Here is an 18,471-nt window from a genome sequence, read left to right on the forward strand (position 1 = left end):
TGGGCTCTCTCTTATTATTGCTTTTGGATACATAATCATTTCTCCTGAGCTGACATCTGCCACAATCATGATTGAATTTCATATTTTGTCTTTTTACTCTGTCTTGGATAGATCTCATTATACCACCTAAATTCACCAAAAAACTCAAGAAAATGGACAGCATTAAGGGGTCTTTTGTCCACCTGGAGTGCATAGTGTCTGGTTCTCATCCTATAAGTATCCAGTGGTACAAAGATGGCCAAGAAATAACAGCAAGTGAAAAGCACAAATACTCTTTTCATGATAATACTGCATTTCTGGAAATAAATAAACTGGAAGGCACAGACAGTGGCTCTTACACTTGTGAAGCAACAAATAAAGCAGGAAGCAACCAATGCAGCGGGTTCCTAACAGTCAAAGGTTTGAGTTCCTTCTTTGTCTTGTGTTAGGTCTCATTCATAATTTTGGGTTTCCCCATCTCAGAGTAATCCTCTTTCTTCCTTTCCCATGTTATAGAACCACCATATTTTGTGGAAAAACCCCAGTCTCAAGAGGTTGTGCCCAATGCTAGGGTTCAGTTCAAAGCACTGGTGAAAGGGTCTACTCCTCTGCAGATAAAGTGGTTTAAAGACAGCCAGGAGCTCCTGTCTGGAGCAAGTCGATCTGTCTGGAAGGATGACACTTCTAGTGTTCTGGAGCTCTTCTCAGCTAGGACATCTGATTCTGGGAACTACACTTGTCAGATAAGCAATGATGTGGGCACTGCAACATGCAAAGCAACTCTGTTTGTAAAAGGTCTGCAACCCAATCTTCTATTTTTGGATTTTTGGTGCTGATTTTTCTGTGCAGTTTTGATGGGAGGGGGAGGAAGCATTTAGCCTTATCTTTCTTCTTTAAATTTTGGGGTTTTTCATTCCTACCTTGAATATTATAAAACCTCAATTTCTCTGTCCATCTTCTAGAGCCCCCCAGATTTATTCAGATGCCAACTTCTGTAGTAGCATTGCGTGAAGGACAGTCCACCACTTTTGAGTGCCAGGTAGTAGGCACACCAGAGATCCACATTACATGGTACCTGGATGGGAATGAAGTAACTGACCGAGTGAAATACGGCATCTCCTTCATAGATGGTTTAGCCACTTTGAAAGTCACTCAAGCCAGAGTGGCAGATAGTGGGATTTATGTTTGTGAAGCCCACAATGATGCAGGTAGTGAGAGCTGCAGCGTCGAGCTGAAAGTAAAAGGTTGGTTTTGAACATCTTGTCATCTCTGTCGCACATCTGGGGTGCAGAAGTAGGAGATACTTCTCCCCTCAAAACTATTTAAGATTACTATCTACTTTCCCCTCATTCTTCTTTATAGAGCCTCCAACCTTTGTTCGGGAGTTGCGTCCCACGGAGGTAGTGAAGGGCTCAGAGGCCACACTACAATGTGAGGTGACTGGTACCCCTCCATTTGAGGTGAAATGGCTGAAGAACAATAAGGAGATGTTCAGCAGCAAGAAATACACCATCTCCACCAAAGAAACCGTATTTACTCTTAATGTGACTAACTGTGACATCTCAGATGTTGGTGAATACCAGTGTATTATATCAAATGAAGGTGGGAGCTGTTCTTGCAGCACAAGACTCCGCTTAAAAGGTCAGTCCTCTAGGAAGCACACCGCAAACATTATATGCCCCAGCTAAAGTGTAGTAACTGGGATTACTTTATATGATCTCTTTTTCTCCTCTTCCCTTTCCATGACTTCTCTTCTGAACAACAAACAAAACTCACACCACAGAACCACCATCCTTTGTCAAGAAGCTGGAGAACGTCACTAGCATTTTAAAAGGTGATGCATTCTTTCAGTGCGTCGTAGCAGGTGCTCAACCCCTATCTGTGTCATGGATAAAAGATGAGAAAATACTAGAAGATGATGAGCACCACCACATTACCTTTGAGAATGGTGTGGCAACACTGAAGCTTGCTAATGTTGACCTCAGCCACAGAGGGAGATATACCTGTCAGGCAAAGAATGAATCTGGTGTGGAGAAGTGCTTTGCTTTGCTTTCTGTGCAAGGTGTGTACAAGGTGTAACCTTGATGAGTACTTGGAAAGTCAGTTCCCTATCTATGTAGCTAACTGCTGTAATATTTATACTCTCTATACCTCAGAGCCTGCACAGATCGTAGAAAAGGCTAAATCACTTAAAGTCACTGAAAAAGACCCCGTGACTTTGGAGTGTACTGTGGCTGGAACACCAGAGCTCCGGATAAGATGGTACAAAGATGGCAAGCAGCTCCTGCCCAGCAGATATTACACAATGAGCTTTGAAAACAATGTGGCCAGTTTCAGGATTGAACCTGTATCAAAGGAGGATAGTGGTACATACAGTTTTAAGGTTGAAAATGATTTTGGAAGTAGCACCTGTGAAGCTGTTCTGACTGTGCTAGGTTTGTATTGCCAATCCATCAGGGATGGAATGAAAAATAATCTCAGTGAAAGATAAGCAAAAAGTTAACCAGTGTTTTTGCTATTTTTTGTGTTGGGCAGATCAATCAATTCCTCCTGTATTTATCAAAAAGCTAACCAAAAAGGATACCATTCTGGGATCTTCTATCCAGATGGAGTGCAAAGTCTCTGGGTCACTCCCCATTGTTGCAAAATGGTTTAAGGATGGAAAAGAGATAACTGACAGTGCAAAATATAGAAGCCTGTGCCATGAGAACACTATGTCACTCGAGATTGCTAACCTAGAGTTGGCAGACAGTGCAAATTACACATGCAGTGTCTCTAATGTTGCTGGAAACGATTCTTGCAGTGCTGTCCTGACTGTGAAAGGTTTGAAACTCTTTTACTACTTCTTATCTATGATAAATGCTGGGGAAAATACCTTAAATCTTATACTAACGTAACACTCTTACGCATCTTAATACTTACTGAAAACTTGGTCTCCATGCTTGCCTCACTGATTTTCTTCATTCTTAGACATTTCTGATGTAACTGTGTCTTTTTCTTAAAAACTGTAGAGCCACCAAGCTTCTTAGTAAAACCTGAAAGCCAGCAAGCCATACCAGATTCCACAGTGGAGTTTAAGGCCACACTGAAAGGAACACCACCCTTTAAAGTAAAGTGGTTCAAAGAAGACTTAGAACTTGTATCTGGTCCAACTTGTTTCATTGGGATTGAAGGTTCAACTGGTTTCTTAACCCTCTATTCAGTGGATTCTTCTAGGAGTGGGCACTACACTTGCCACATTTCAAATGATGTTGGCAGTGACTCTTGCACTACTACACTGATGGTAACAGGTGTGCACTCTTTCTTGTTGTGTCGCTATCTTTTTGTCTCCTTCTTCTCTTTCCTTTTTGCCAAACCCACCTTGGTGATCGTTGATACACTGCCAAGTGAATTCCTTACCCTGTGTTTGCAACCCACAGCTGTTTGACTCTTTTCCCACCTATTTTCTCTCCAGTGTTAATTCAGACATACCTGACCCCACTTTTTTGGTTTTTTAGAACCCCCCAAATTTGCTAAGAAGCTAGAGGCAGCAAAAGTAGTCAAGCAGGGTGACTCAGCCCGACTTGAGTGCAAAGTAAGTGGATCTCCAGAGATGAAAGTAGTGTGGTTCAGAAATGACCATGAAATTGTTGCCAGTGAAAAATTCCGGACATCATTCATTGACTCTGTGGCTGTGCTTGAAATGAATCATCTGAGTACTGATGAGAGTGGTGACTACATCTGTGAAGCTCACAACCCTGCCGGCAAGGCCAGCTGTAGCACCAAAGTCACAGTGAAAGGTTAGCTGTCCTCTTGTTCTCCAACTGCATCCTATTTTTCCCCAGGTGGTCATATCCCTTAGAAATACACAGGAACATGAGGTTAATTTATTTCAGGACTGCCCTGTTCTTCATGTCATGTTTGTTTTTTGATGCCCCCTTATCTTTGCCAGTGTCTAAACAAGAGAGGTGATGTTCTTAATGCAGATGAATCCTAAGCTGTTTTTTCCCCAGTTCTATTATTTTTTTTTTAATATCCAAGACAGTTCGTAGTGAGAATTGCTATATCAAGGAACTGAAATACAAAGAGAAAGAATAGACACAAACTGACTACTGTAATTTTTACAGCCTGTATGGGAGATAACTACCAGTTAAATGAGACCTGTACACTCTCTGTCAAAGGTCACCTCTCTGTTTACCTTTTCTAAAGGGGGGTCTAAGGGCTCTTAATGCTCGCCTTTTTGCAAGCTCATTTCATATTGTGCGCAGAAAATGAGGGAACTCTTGCCCATCCTGTAGATATTCTCAGCAGTCCTGTTTTCCAGAAGCTGGTATCTGTAGACTCTTTGTTGATCAAAGAGCTTCAGACTACTTTCTAAATGTTCCTTTTTTCCCTTTGTTAGAACCTCCTGTCTTTAGCAGGAAGCCTTCTCCCGTAGACATTGTCAAAGGATCTGAGGTTAGCCTGGAATGTGAGATTTCAGGAACACCTCCATTTGACGTTGCCTGGTACAAAGACAGGAGACAAATCCGCAGTAGTAAGAAGTACAAGGTTACAGCTAAAAACTACCACACAAGCGTTCGCATTCTTAATGTCGAAGCTGCAGATGTTGGTGAATATCAGTGCAAAGCACAGAACGACGTAGGAAGTGACACTTGTATTTGCACTGTGAAGCTGAAAGGTAAAGTACTGCTACATGCATCTTCTGCAGAGCTCCCAAGGGCACTGCATTGCTCTTCTTTGCTGAAACACTGTGAGTATTTACCATGACTGCATATTTCTTCTTCAGAACCACCAAAATTCTTGACTAAAATAAACAGCATGACTGTTGTAGTTGGTGAACCAGTAGAGTTACAAGCAAGAGTGGAGGGCTCCCAGCCAATTTCTGTGCAGTGGCTTAAAGACAAAGAGGAAGTTATCAGAGAAAGTGAGAACACAAAGATCACATTTATGGAAAATATTGCAACTTTGCAATTTGTGCGCACAGAGACAAGCAGTGCTGGAAAATACACCTGTCAAATCAGAAATGATGCTGGAAGCCGCGAGTGTATGGCTACCTTAACTATTCTAGGTGGGTAAAAAGCACAGATTCATGGAAGCTTCTTTTTAAAGTTAGAAACATGTCTATTTAATATCAGCTATATACTTTGCTTATGCCTCTGAGTTCAAAACAAATAAAATAGAGAATCCTTTTCTCCCCATCAAGCGGAAGTCAGTTTCCGTATTTCCAGCTGTCCAGCAATAGGGTTGAAAGGAACTGCTCTGTATTTCTGTCGTTTCCTGCTCATGCCTGCTCGAAGAGGGAGATTAAATTATTCTATATTTTAAATGAAAATATACTTTAAAATTACTTAAAATATTTTAAAATATTTTTGCCTAAGTTTGGAAAGCATCCAAAATTTGCAGTTCAGGGTAACAGGAAGGATGGAAAAAACAGCTGTAAAAAACTCCACACCCCAGCATATCAAAATTTCCTTGGTATCAAATGTGTAAGCCCCATCTCATAGTGCTATGATACTTACAGTTAATACTAATCAAACCCTGTTTTAACCATATATGTTACCCATCTCTCCTTCCAGAGCCTGCAGTCATTGTAGAGAAAGCAGAGCCAATGAAAGTTACTATAGGAGATGCCTGTACTTTGGAATGCAAAGTAGCAGGCACACCGCAACTTTCCACTGGGTGGTTCAAGGATGGCAAAGAACTAACCAGCAGCCAAAAATACAGAATCACTTTCCTCAATAATGTATCTACACTTAAGATTATGGATGCAGAAAAGGAAGATGGTGGATTGTACACTTTTGCTGTGCAAAACGACGTGGGGAAAAGCAGTTGTACAGCATCGGTTGATGTTTTAGGTTGGTTGGGTAGCTTGTCTTCTACCTTTTACAAAAGCTTTTGTGTAGCCATATTCTCTGCCCTTTCTTCCATTCCTTTACTCATTTTCTCTCTAACCATGGTTTTACTATGTTTTCTTATGCAGACCGAATCATTCCTCCTTCTTTCACAAGAAAACTAAAGGAAACCCCTTGTGTTCTGGGTTCCTCAGCACTGCTGGAATGTAAAGTGTCAGGTTCACCTCCTATTTCTGTTGCCTGGTTCCAAAATGGACTTAAGCTAGTCAGTGGAGAAAAACATCAAATCTCCTTTTCAGACAACCTATGTATTTTAGAAGTGAATTCACTGAGCCACTCAGATACTGGCACTTACACTTGCAAAGCTACCAACACAGCTGGCTCAGATGAATGCAGCGCTGTATTGACTGTACAAGGTGGGTATATGATGGTCAGGAAGCTCTCTGAGCTATTCTCTTCTCTTTCTCTCTTGAAATTATCTGCAGTCTTTTGTAAATATTCTTGGGGAAAATTATTGACAGAAAAATAAAGATTTTGCTCTTTATCTTAAGTAGGTATGTGGAAATACCAAAGCTATGCTGCAGCAATTTGTCTTATCTATCTTTTCTTCTGTGTATTTAGAGCCACCTTCTTTTGAGAGGACCCCAGAGCCTCTGGATGTACTGCCAGGCACAAGCATCACTTTCACATGTGTTGTCAGAGGAACCCCTCCTTTTAAGGTTAACTGGTTTAGAGGGGCCAATGAACTTGTGCCAGGGGACAAATGCAATATCTACTTGGAGGAGTCCGTTGTGGAGCTTGAGTTATTTGATGTAACTCCTCCCCAAAGTGGAGAGTACACTTGTCTAGTGACTAATGATGCTGGCAGGGTAAATTGTACAACACACCTTACAGTAAAAGGTTTGTAAAGATGACATCTCTTCATTTACCTTAAATTATTGCTTCCATCTCTCCATTTGGCACATTGTGCTCAATATCTGTGACTTGCCTTTCATTAGAGCCAGCTGTCTTTGTGAAGAAACTGAGTGATCAGTACGTGGAGCCTGGCAAGCCCATCATCCTAGAGGGCACTTACACAGGCAGTCTGCCCATCTCTGTGACATGGAAGAAGAATGGCCACACCATCACACAATCTGAGAAGTGCAGCATCACCACCACAGAGAAATCCTGCATCCTGGAAATACTTGACAGCACCAAAGAAGATGCAGGAGAATACACTTGCCATGTTGAAAATGAGGCAGGACGAGATGTTTGTGAGGCTGTAGTCTCTACTCTAGGTGTGTGCTCTCTTTGATTCTCTTCCTTGCCTTTTTTTCAAATGTATGCTTTCCAAAACCTGGCACACAATAAGCCTGTCTAACTGCTTCTCTTTTTTAGAGCCTCCCTACTTTGTTACACACTTGGAGCCTCTTGAGGTGTCTGTTGGGTCTTACACAACATTGCAATGCCACGTTGCTGGAACACCAGAAATTACTGTGTCTTGGTATAAAGGTGATACAAAACTCAGGTCTACTCCTGAGTATAAAGTGTTCTTTAAAGACAATGTTGCTACACTTATTTTCAACAAAGTGGCTAGCAACGACAGTGGAGAATATATCTGCAAGGCAGAAAACAGTGTAGGAACTGCATCTACAAAGGCTCTCTTAACAGTCCAAGGTGATGATTTTATATTAGCTTTCTAAAATGCTTTTTCTCTTGCAAAACTATAAAAAAGTTGCTTCCTGGGGTGTACTTATCCTGTACTTGCTTTCTTCCAGAACGCAAACAACCACCTTCTTTTGCAAGAAAATTAAAGGACATCGAGCACCCTGCTGGTTTACCCCTTAAGCTTATGTGTCGACTCAATGGCTCAGAGCCCATTACTGTCACTTGGCACAAAGATGGTGTGCTGCTAAAGGATGACCACAATGTGCACACATCCTTTGTAGATAACGTTGCAGTGCTGCAACTGGTGCGAACTGAGATGAATCATACTGGGCAATACTCCTGCACAGCCACCAATTCTGTGGGCACTGCCACCTCAAGTGCTCGGCTCACAGTGGCAGGTGTGTTGGCTTATAAAACTTACTTGCATCACAGGCTCCTCCCTCTTATTTCATGCATGCGATGCTATCTGTGTGTTGGATTAGCTTTTTTTCTGAGTTATGAGTATTACATGGTTTTCTTGTGTTTCTAGAACCCAAGCAAGCACCTGTCTTCGACATCAAACCAGAATCTATTGATGTGCCTTTTGGAGAAAGTGCTGATTTTGAATGTCATGTCACGGGAGCCCAGCCAATGCACATAACATGGTCCAAGGATGGTCGGGAGATCCGAACTGGAGGAAATTTTAATATTACATTCACAGCCAACACAGCTCACCTTCGAGTGCTCAGAGTGGGTAAAGGAGACTCTGGCCAATATACTTGCCAAGCGAGTAATGAAGCTGGGAAAGACTTCTGCTCAGCCCAACTCAGTGTCAAAGGTATAAAGTCACCTTTGTTTGTGCATTTTCTTTCTCTTGGGTAAAGAGATCTCTTTGTCTTTGATCTTCTAGCATTTCTAGTTTAGAAATATATAGAAAGTAGCTTTCCATGCTGCAGACATTAATCATCTAATGACCTTCTCCCATCACAATGTGTAACTGCAGAAGTCTTGTGTGCCTGCAAAATCTTCAAGGAGAAAGATACCTTTGTGAACTTGTTTGTATGGAGAGTTGCACTCACACTGCTTTTTACTTTAATAGTTAAACTATAGTCACTGGGGTAGTCACTCATAGCAATTGCTATATGGAAAATGATTAGTAAATACAGTTCTACCTTGCATTTGTTGGCCTGCATAGGTGACTCTTTCAAATTTGCTAAATATTTCAGTTGGAGTTCTGAATTTTTGATTTTATCTATACTACGAATCACTTAATTTCTTCATGCAGAAATGTACTTTAAAGATATGTAAGCAAGTGAAATGATCCTTACCGTGTTTCTGTTGCTCCCAGGAATGAAGGGCTTGTCAAATCTTTCATGTTGGCTGGGAATCTTGTTACTTGTTACCACTCAAACGTAGCAGCAAAATTTTAATTGGGTGGAATAACCATTCTTTGTGTATCTTTTACAGCTTCAACTGTCTGATGCAGCAGGGTCTAAAGCTGGCAGAACATAGTTTTGGTTGTTGTGTTTAACTTCTTTTCTTCATCTTCTGTATTTCCTTGAGAGGAAACTCTCGTTGGGGATGCACCCAACTTCTGTAACAATTTTATTTTTGTGATGTAGTACTCTTGTGCCTCCCAGAATTCTTGCTCAGCGCTGTAGACTTCATATGGCAAACAGGTATGTTGTCATTCTCTACATACTTATTCTGTTCTGCAGAACCTCCCAAGTTCATCAAGAAGCCTGAAGCTTTGCGGTTCGTGAAGCAGGGGGACACAGTTCAGCTTGAATGTAAAATCAGTGGCACACCAGAGATCAGAATTGTATGGTACAAAAATGAGCAGGCACTCCAGGTGAGCGACAGGCTGCACATGTCCTTTGTAGACTCCGTGGCAACGCTGACCATCTTGGGTGCCACCGCTGAAGATGCTGGAGATTACATCTGTGAAGCCCACAACTCTGCTGGCACAGCCAGCTGCAGCACTTCAGTCACAGTGAAAGGTCAGCACATGGCTCTGCACTCCACCAGAACCCCTGGCTGCCAGGCTTGCTCCCAGCTGCACATCACACTGCTGCTGCAGCAGCTGCTGGCTCCTGGGCCAGTGTCTCTCCAGCTGCTCTTGCATTTAAATGCTGCTGTGTTTAAGTGGCAGAGATCAGGCAGGACATAGGGGTGGGTGTTCAGCACTGTGCAGTCATTCCCTCGTCTCCCCATTGAAGTCAGTTGCAGGCTGAACAAGGCAAGCTTCTCAGATCACAATGGAAGCATGGACTAGATGGAGCACCAGCCATGGTGAGGGAGCTGGGAATATTTTTCAGCCATTCCTCTGCCTCCTTTTTATACACAGTGATACTGACAGGAATGAAATTTAAGACGGAAGAGGAGGTTGTGTAGCTGAGCTTCACCGACTATAGCTTTCACAGCTAGAAAGAGAAGGGGAGAAAGATGGAATGTAAGATGGAATGTGACCCTAGAGTGCAGCGAGAGTGGCTTTTGGGGAAGGACACTGAGCACTGATTCCAAACAGGTGCAGACGTGTCACATTTTCTGCCCTTTGGACTCTGAGTGCTGGGAATTTTTAGATGTGAGGCCACATATTTAAAAGCTAAAAGCTAACTATGTGTTTACAATATAAGTGTAGGCGCCCATCCTGAATATGTTACTTCCTGCTACTATCCAGAAGCCCACCCAGAGAAGGAAGCTCATATATTATGATGTGATTCTTTTTTATAGAACCACCTGTTTTTAGCAAGGTGCCAAGCCCTGTGGACACTCTTAAAGGCTCAGATGTTATCCTTCAGTGCGAGATAGCAGGGACCCCACCCTTTGAGGTGGCTTGGTTCAAGGACCGGAGGCAGGTCAGGAGCAGCAAGAAGTTCAAGGTGACAGCAAAGCACTCCGTTGCCAGTCTACATATTCTCAATTTGGAATCTCAAGATACTGGAGAATATCAATGCAAAGCTATGAATGAGGTGGGAAGTGACACTTGCACCTGCCCAGTGAAATTCAAAGGTTTGTATGCTAGAGGATCAACATCACTGCCCTCTTTTCTTGATCTCCTGGCTGTTGCTCTGACAAGCAAGCATGTATGATTAACTGTCCTCTGCCTCCTTGTTTTTGCTATCAGAACCTCCACGTTTTGCCAAGAAGCTGAGTGACACTGCGATCTTCATTGGGGAGCCAACAGCCCTGCAGGCAGTAGTGGAAGGATCCCCACCAATTTCTGTTGTCTGGCTCAAGGATAAGGGTGAAGTTATTAGGGAGAGTGAAAATGTTCAAATGTGGTTTATGGACAACATTGCAACTCTTGAGATTGCCAGTGCAGAGGGAACTGATGTTGGAAAGTACATCTGTCAGATCAAAAATGATGCTGGCATGCGGGAGTGCTCTGCCTTTTTGCAGGTCCTAGGTGGGTATAGCCTACTCCACTTTAGGTACTGTGTCTTACAGCTTGCACAGCTGGCTCTACCAGCCTTTGCCTTCTCACAAATTTGTGGGTAGATTTTCCTGTGACACACAGACCCCTCCCTTCCTATTTCAGAACCAGCAGTCATCTTAGAGAAGACCGAGCCGATTACAGTAATGGCTGGCAATCCTTTTACGTTGGAGTGCAAAGTAGGAGGAACACCTGAGCTTATCACCAAGTGGTACAAAGATGGCAGAGAACTAAAGAGTGACCGCAAATACCAAATTACCTTTTTCAACAATATATCCACTTTGAAAGTCTTTTCTGCAGACAGGGGAGACAGGGGCTTGTATACTTTTGAGGTGCACAATGAAGTGGGGGACAGCAGCTGCACTTCTTCAGTTGATGTTTCAGGTCAGCTCTTTGTCTTTGTTATGCACTCTTGTCTTTAAAGAAAGCTTTTCTTTTTCCCCCTTTTCTTTTGCTCGAAAGAAACCTCAACACTTGTCTTCCTGTTCTTCTGCCCTGTCCTACTTAGATCGCCTTGTTCCTCCTTCATTCTCAAGAAAACTAAAGGAGACAAATGGGGTGCTGGGATCCTCTGTGCTGCTGGAGTGCAAAGTGTCTGGCACAGCTCCCATGTCTGTGTCTTGGTTTCAAGATGGGAATGAGATTGTTAGTGGAGAAAAATATGAAATCTCATTCTTGGATAATGTTTGTGCTTTGAAGTTGAATGCCCTGGATGTCACAGATACAGGGTCATACACATGTGTGGCAGCCAACGTGGCTGGATCTGATGAATGCAGTGCCTTCTTGACTGTACAAGGTCAGTGGAAGGATACTGCCATGCCTTCAACAAAATTCTTCTTCCCTCTTCTCTTTTATTTCTCTGGTTTCCCATGGTTTCTTTTCATGGTTTGTTCGGTTTGGGTTTTTTTTTCCTGTGGTTTCTTTTATTTTTTCTTTTTGACTCAAACCTGCTCATTTTCCTCCCCACAGAGACGCTCCTATTAACATCTTTCTCCCTCTTTCATGTCTTTGCATGATCCTTAGAACCACCTTCTTTTGTGAAAACACCTGATCCCCAGGAAGTTTTGCCTGGATCAAATGTGACATTCACCAGCTACATCAAGGGCAGCACTCCCTTCAAAGTGACCTGGTTCCGAGGCATCAGGGAGCTGGTGCCAGACAGCAGCTGCTCCATCTCCCTCAATGAGTCTGTGGCACAGCTGCAGCTGTACAACGTGGAGCCAGGCCACAGTGGGGACTATGCCTGTGTGGTCACAAATGATGCTGGCAGCGCCTCATGTACAACACAGCTCTTTGTGAAAGGTGTGTTTGGGTGTGTGCATGAATGCTCAGTTATCTTCATTCACTTCCTACCTGCAGCTCTTCCACATCTGTCCCTCTTACTATTGATTTATACCTCCCCACAGAGCCTGCAGTCTTTGTGAAGAAATTAAGTGATTTCAGTGTGGAGCAGGGGAAGTCCATTGTACTAGAAAGCAGCTACATTGGCACCCCTCCTATCTCTGTCACCTGGAAAAGAAATGGCATGCCCATTGCTCAGTCTCAACGCTGCACTGTTACTACTACTGAAAAATCTGGCATTCTTGAAATCTTCAACAGCACAAAGAATGATGAAGGCGAATATACTTGTGAGGTGGCAAATGAGGCGGGTGGGGATGTTTGCCACAGCCTTGTATCCATCTTAGGTATTCATCACCCCTGATCCCCCTAACCCCCCCAGTGATGCTCTGCCTCTGCTCACCACGTTCTCTCCTTCCCTAGAACCACCTTATTTTGTCACGCACCTGGACCGTGTGGAGGTGAAGGTTGGAGAGCCCTTGACCTTAAAATGCCAGATTGGTGGTTCACCAGAAATCAAGGTGTCCTGGTACAAAGATGACACCAAGCTCAGATCAACACAGGCTTACAAAATGCATTTCAAGAACAATGTGGCAACCCTGGCTTTCTCTGCTGTAGAGGACAGCAACATTGGAGAATATATCTGCAAAGCAGAAAATAGCATCGGCTTTGCTACCTCCACAGCTTTGCTTGTTGTTAAAGGTGATGGGCCAAGAGCCACTCTTTTGTGGGGTAGTTTTTAAGAATTCTTTGTTGTCTACAGAAAGGGGGTTTTATTAATTTCAAAGATAATTAGTTCTAGGTTGGCTTCCTACTGATAGTAGTGATTATTATTGTTTTGCAGAGCGTCAACTTCCCCCTACGTTCACCAGAAAACTTAAAGATATTCAGGAGGTGGTTGGTGCCCCAGTGACATTTGACTGCCGCATAACTGGCTCAGAGCCTATCCAGGTGTCTTGGTACAAGGATGGGGCTCTCTTAAGCAACACTGATAACATGCAATCAGCCTTCTTAAATAATGTTGCGACTTTACAGATCTTAGAAACTAGCATGGATTACTGTGGCAAATATACTTGCTCAGCCCAAAATGCTCTGGGGACTGCTTCTTCCAGTGCCAAACTTCTCCTTACAGGTTTGTAGATCACACTGTAATGAAAATCTTTTGTGTGTCTTTGCTCTTTTACTTCTCTATCCTTTTTCCCACTCTACCCATTGTATGGTGGCCAGGGACAATGGGCATGGTGTGGTGTGGCAGGCTTGGTGGTGAGCTCTGCCATGCTTTCCTCTTTGCAGAACACCTACAACCTCCCTTCTTTGATGTCAAGCCAGTATCTATCGATGTGGCACTAGGGGAAAGTGCAACCTTTAAATGCCACATGACTGGTTCTGCTCCCATGAGGATTACTTGGACCAGAGACAACAGAGAGATTCGTCCAGGTGGTAACTACAAAATGACACTGGTGGAAAACACGGCCAGCTTGACAGTCCTAAAAGTTGGCAAGGGGGATGCTGGACTCTACACATGTACTGCCAGCAACAGTGTTGGAAAGGATGCGTGCGCAGCTCAGCTGGCTGTACAAGGTATTGCCATGGGCTCTTGTGTTTATGAGGTTTTCTTTGCAAGGCAGACACTTGCAAAACACAGTCCTGAATGCAGATGTGTGCAACTAACAATCTTTACAAGAGGATACTCTGTGATGTCTTACTTCATTTAAATGTTATTTTAATGCTTAAATACGTACATTTCTTCTGATTTGGTATAGTACATTATTTTTCTTAACTTATCTTCCACTGAAACATTAACTCTCTCTTTTTAATTTGTTGCACCTTTATGAATGGTTCTGTTGGGCAGAAACATCTGTCTTTCTCAAGTCTTTCTCCATCAGTGACAGTCACTAGGTTGTGCAGGGGAGTGAAAGGAAACTGAGAGAAATTCAGTTCACTTATGAGGCTTAAATGTATTTTTTCTGCATGTGCAGCTCCTGGAAATAGTTTTGCTCTTTCACAGATCGAAAACATTGAAAATTGCTCTTCTAAACAGCAAAGCTGGGGGACCAGAGATCAGATTTGGTGACAAATATCCATCCCACCCAACACTTCACCTCTCCTTATAGTGTGTGGATCTAAAAGTATAATCCAAATTTATGAATGGCTCAGGCTGTCTTGGTGCAAGTGACACATGTATATTAATGCAACTTCCTCAGTGTAGGTGGGAACATATTTATAGCTGTTCTGGATATTTCAATCTTACAGATTTTATAAAAGAAATGTAACATACACTGGTTAGATTATGCCTGAGTTAAAAGGTCGCTGTTGCTTTAGCACTTTCTTTCCTATTTTTTTCTTTTTTTTAACTGTTTCCTCTGTATGAATTTGGAGTGCAAAGGGGTGTGGGATATTTCAAGAGTAAATCATTTTACTCTCTAAAAAAATAACACAGGAAACTGAGCTACTAATAGCCAGATTTTGTATTAATTATTTGTCATATTTTATATGTATATCAAGTTTATCCCAGCCATAAGCATTTATCTTGGGGGGTGGAAAGAGTGTGTTAGACTGAATTACCTGGATTCAGTAATAAGTAGGGCTGCTGTATTATGTAGCTTGCATTTTGTAGCTTACAAAATGCATTGAAAAATTGTATCAAGAAATCTCTTTAAAAGATCTGAAGCTTCTTTCCACCACAGTAATTCTGTTTATTATTAAGTATAGCATTGCTAATAGCTTTATTTGAACAGAGTTACCATTTATAAAATGATCCCAGCTGACCTTATTTATTTTTTTACGCTTCAAATCTTTATTCATAAAAACCTGAGGAGTTTTTTCAGTATTATTATTTTATATTTTGATCCTGAATTTACTGACACTTTAGTGTCACTACTCTTTATAATTTGTACAGTTTCCCCAGGGCTGTAAAATTAGTGATGTCAATTGTTTTCAACCAATTTCTATAGAACTTGAAAGGGCAATCTCTTTGGTGCATTAATTTGCATGTGTTTAATTTGAACATATACTGTCTCGCTTCTGTGACATGCAGCCTTTTGTTTGTAGAATTAAGATCTTTCTTTTAATTGACCTTGAAAAACTCACAGCTTTTTATTAACTTTCTCACTCTAGCATCTAGTGTTCATCTAAGGTTCTAAAATCTGTAGTTTTAATAATTGGTTTATGTTCTAGAACTGCTTTACATTCTAAATATATAACCTTATTAATGTTTATACCCTCATTTTTTGAAAGGAGTGGAATCAGAGTGTGACTACTCAGCAACTGTTAGTGTGCAGACAGATTATCAACTCTTTCCCAAAGTGAAATCCGAGAGTAAATTGCTAAGGTTCCAAGAGTCCTGACGTTAACAAATCATCATTTCTATTTTTAGAAACTCAGGAAGTTTTGTTTCTAGCAACACAGGATGTTCTGCAACTGTCCCACAGGTTGAAATACACCACAATTAATTAGATATTCTTCCTACACTTTACAGACGGTCACACAAAGAGGCACTTCATCCTGTTTTGCAGAGAGATTGGTTTGTTGTGCCCACGTTACCACCTCTTGGTTTTGCTGCTTATGTCTTTGATCTATGAGCATTCAGTCTTGTGATTCTAATCATCTAGATGGTATTTTTAATGAAAAGTATCCAACTTCCACTCCTTTACCCTCCTTATGGAACAAAATGTAGCTATCTGTTTTACTTTTCAATCACAGGACATTTAACAGCGCTGTCTGTAATACCAGCCATCTCATAATTCCCCTCAGCATGATTATTTCTAAGTTCTTTTGTTTGCTACCTAAGTTCCTTAACTTTTATTCCTTATGTGCAACTTTGGTTTTGCATTAAGTGTGTGAGGGGTTAAAATACAAATACATGTATTGACTATATTAGTTATTAATCACAGGATATAAAGCAATTGCTATAATGCTAGGCATAAATGCTTTTAATAACATTTTTGGCTGAACAGTTGGATTCATGCATTTGCAACAGGCATTTTGATTACTCATTTATAACAAGAGCATATTTTGTAAAGAAAACCACACATATTAACTAATCTGTAGTGAATACATACAAGGAGAAGTACACAGAGTCACTAAAATAAGGAGAAACTCACTGAAATGCATATAGAACATATATTTGCTTCTTAATCTGGATTTTGGACCAATTTGAAATAATCTAAAAAAATTTCATAGCAAGTTTCAAATCAGAATTTTTGCTAAAGTTCCTAAAGTTTACAGTTTCAGTTACATATTTCCCTGCTTGTTCAAACATTTAGTGCAGTTTAAAACATCATCTCCCCTTTTTGGCTTTCCAGAACCACCAAGGTTTATTAAGAAACTAGACTCCTCAAAACTTGTGAAAGAGCATGATTCCACAACGTATGAATGCAAAATAGGTGGATCTCCAGAAATCAAAGTCACCTGGTACAAAGGTGAAACTGAAATCCATCCCAGTGAAAAATACAGAATGTCCTTTGTGGATTCAGTGGCAGTCATTGAAATGCACAACCTCAGTGTTGAAGACAGTGGTGACTACACTTGTGAAGCTCAGAATCCAGCTGGTAGTGCAAGCACCAGTACTACACTGAGAGTAAAAGGTCAGAATCTCAGCTCTTTCCTTCCCTTTCTTACTGTAAGGGTCTTCCTTTAGAAAAAGCTCTTAAATATCACTTTCTTTTGTCAGAGAGGCCAAAATCTGTCTGAGTATGGCAGATCTCTTGTCTGTTTTTGATCTCTGTGGCAAATCTTTCTTATCTATTGTTTGTCTTTGTTATTCAGCATCAGAAGAGTTACTTGAATCTTCTGTCCACTTTAATCTCTTTTGCTTAAATAACACAAATGATAATTCTTTTTCCTTTTTTCCAGCACCCCCCATTTTTACCAAGAAGCCCCACCCAGTTGAGACCCTGAAAGGGTCTGATATTCATCTGGAGTGCGAACTTCAGGGCACTCCTCCATTCCAGATTTCATGGTACAAAGACAAACGAGAAATTCGGAGCAGCAAGAAGTATAAGGTCATGTCTGAGAACTACATAGCTACTCTTCACATTCTCAGTGTGGATACTGCAGATGTTGGTGAATATCACTGTAAGGCTGTAAATGATGTGGGAAGTGACTCCTGTATTGGCTCTGTAACACTAAGAGGTTTGTACAAGGATTGGCATCTTCTTGGTGTTTCTTTGTTCCTGCAATTCTTCTCCTACTTTTCCGCTCCTGGCAGGGTTCTTTACTGTTAAATATCTTCTCTTAAATAGCACCACCAACCTTTGTGAAGAAGCTGAGTGATCTCACTGTCGTAGTCGGGGAGTCGATTGAACTGCAGGCTGCAGTACAAGGATCACAGCCCATTTCTGTTCTGTGGTTAAAAGACAAAGGGGAAATCATCAGAGAAAGTGATAATCTTTGGATCTCCTACTCAGAAAACATTGCAACTATGCAGATTGGAAATGCAGAACCAGCCAATGCTGGGAAATACATTTGTCAGATAAAAAATGATGCTGGAGTTCAGGAATGCTTTGCCATGCTGAAAGTGCTAGGTTGGTAGCATGAGATAAAAACACGTGTTTTAAGATGCTTTAAAATTTAAATTTTAATAATAATAATAGCTATTTCATTGTTCTAAATTTTTTTTCTGACTTGCATTTCATTGCAGAACCTGCAGTCATTGTAGAGAAGCCAGGACCAGTCAAAGTTACAGCTGGAGACTCTTGTACTCTGGAGTGCACAGTAGATGGCACACCAGAGCTTACTGCTAGGTGGTTTAAGGATGGTAATGAACTGTCCACTGACCATAAATATAAAATCAGTTTCTTCAACAAAGTATCTGGCCTTAAGATCCTCAATGCAACACTAGAAGACAGTGGAGAATATACTTTTGAGGTGAAAAACAGTGTTGGTAAAAGCAGCTGCACAGCTTCAGTGCACGTTTCAGGTTAGTTGACTACTCTTCCTGAGACCTCTGATCCTTTAGCTCCTTTGCAAAGCCTTCAGATAGCAAAGTGGTTGTTGTGATTGGCAACCAAAGCGAGCTGTATAATCCTAGGAGTAGCTGGCATGCCACTTTGACAGGCATCAAGAATAGATGCCTACCTAAATTGTGAGTGGGATAAATAATTGAAAGGACTTGGTTTCTTCAGCTTTTATCTACATGTTGTCTTGGACAATTGGCAGCAATATTGTTGCCTATGAAAAAGAATGGCAAAAATAAAAGTTGTTCCTCAAAGATTGTGAATGAAAGTTCCAGCATATCCTTAACCATGGACTATTTTT

At 41.5% G+C, this 18,471-nt stretch overlaps 1 protein-coding gene across 1 annotated transcript in view; it reads left to right on the forward strand.

Moving 5' to 3' along the window:
• Positions 1-18,471, forward strand: part of TTN (titin) — a 237,732-nt gene that overhangs the window by 58,905 nt on the left and 160,356 nt on the right. The window contains exons 58-89 of the mRNA XM_062498574.1: positions 112-399; positions 496-774; positions 942-1,223; positions 1,342-1,620; positions 1,763-2,041; positions 2,136-2,414; positions 2,515-2,802; positions 2,991-3,269; positions 3,477-3,758; positions 4,361-4,639; positions 4,748-5,029; positions 5,538-5,816; positions 5,942-6,229; positions 6,435-6,713; positions 6,812-7,090; positions 7,191-7,469; positions 7,571-7,858; positions 7,990-8,277; positions 9,158-9,439; positions 10,173-10,451; positions 10,567-10,848; positions 10,981-11,259; positions 11,384-11,671; positions 11,899-12,177; positions 12,282-12,560; positions 12,637-12,915; positions 13,058-13,345; positions 13,507-13,794; positions 16,518-16,799; positions 17,068-17,346; positions 17,457-17,738; positions 17,855-18,133. Of these exons, the coding sequence (XP_062354558.1) occupies positions 112-399; positions 496-774; positions 942-1,223; positions 1,342-1,620; positions 1,763-2,041; positions 2,136-2,414; positions 2,515-2,802; positions 2,991-3,269; positions 3,477-3,758; positions 4,361-4,639; positions 4,748-5,029; positions 5,538-5,816; positions 5,942-6,229; positions 6,435-6,713; positions 6,812-7,090; positions 7,191-7,469; positions 7,571-7,858; positions 7,990-8,277; positions 9,158-9,439; positions 10,173-10,451; positions 10,567-10,848; positions 10,981-11,259; positions 11,384-11,671; positions 11,899-12,177; positions 12,282-12,560; positions 12,637-12,915; positions 13,058-13,345; positions 13,507-13,794; positions 16,518-16,799; positions 17,068-17,346; positions 17,457-17,738; positions 17,855-18,133 (9,021 nt within the window). The remainder of the gene's footprint in view (positions 1-111; positions 400-495; positions 775-941; positions 1,224-1,341; positions 1,621-1,762; positions 2,042-2,135; positions 2,415-2,514; positions 2,803-2,990; positions 3,270-3,476; positions 3,759-4,360; positions 4,640-4,747; positions 5,030-5,537; positions 5,817-5,941; positions 6,230-6,434; positions 6,714-6,811; positions 7,091-7,190; positions 7,470-7,570; positions 7,859-7,989; positions 8,278-9,157; positions 9,440-10,172; positions 10,452-10,566; positions 10,849-10,980; positions 11,260-11,383; positions 11,672-11,898; positions 12,178-12,281; positions 12,561-12,636; positions 12,916-13,057; positions 13,346-13,506; positions 13,795-16,517; positions 16,800-17,067; positions 17,347-17,456; positions 17,739-17,854; positions 18,134-18,471) is intronic.

The sequence above is a fragment of the Cinclus cinclus genome, chromosome 9 (genome assembly GCF_963662255.1).
Source record: "Cinclus cinclus chromosome 9, bCinCin1.1, whole genome shotgun sequence".
Lineage (NCBI taxonomy): Eukaryota > Metazoa > Chordata > Aves > Passeriformes > Cinclidae > Cinclus > Cinclus cinclus.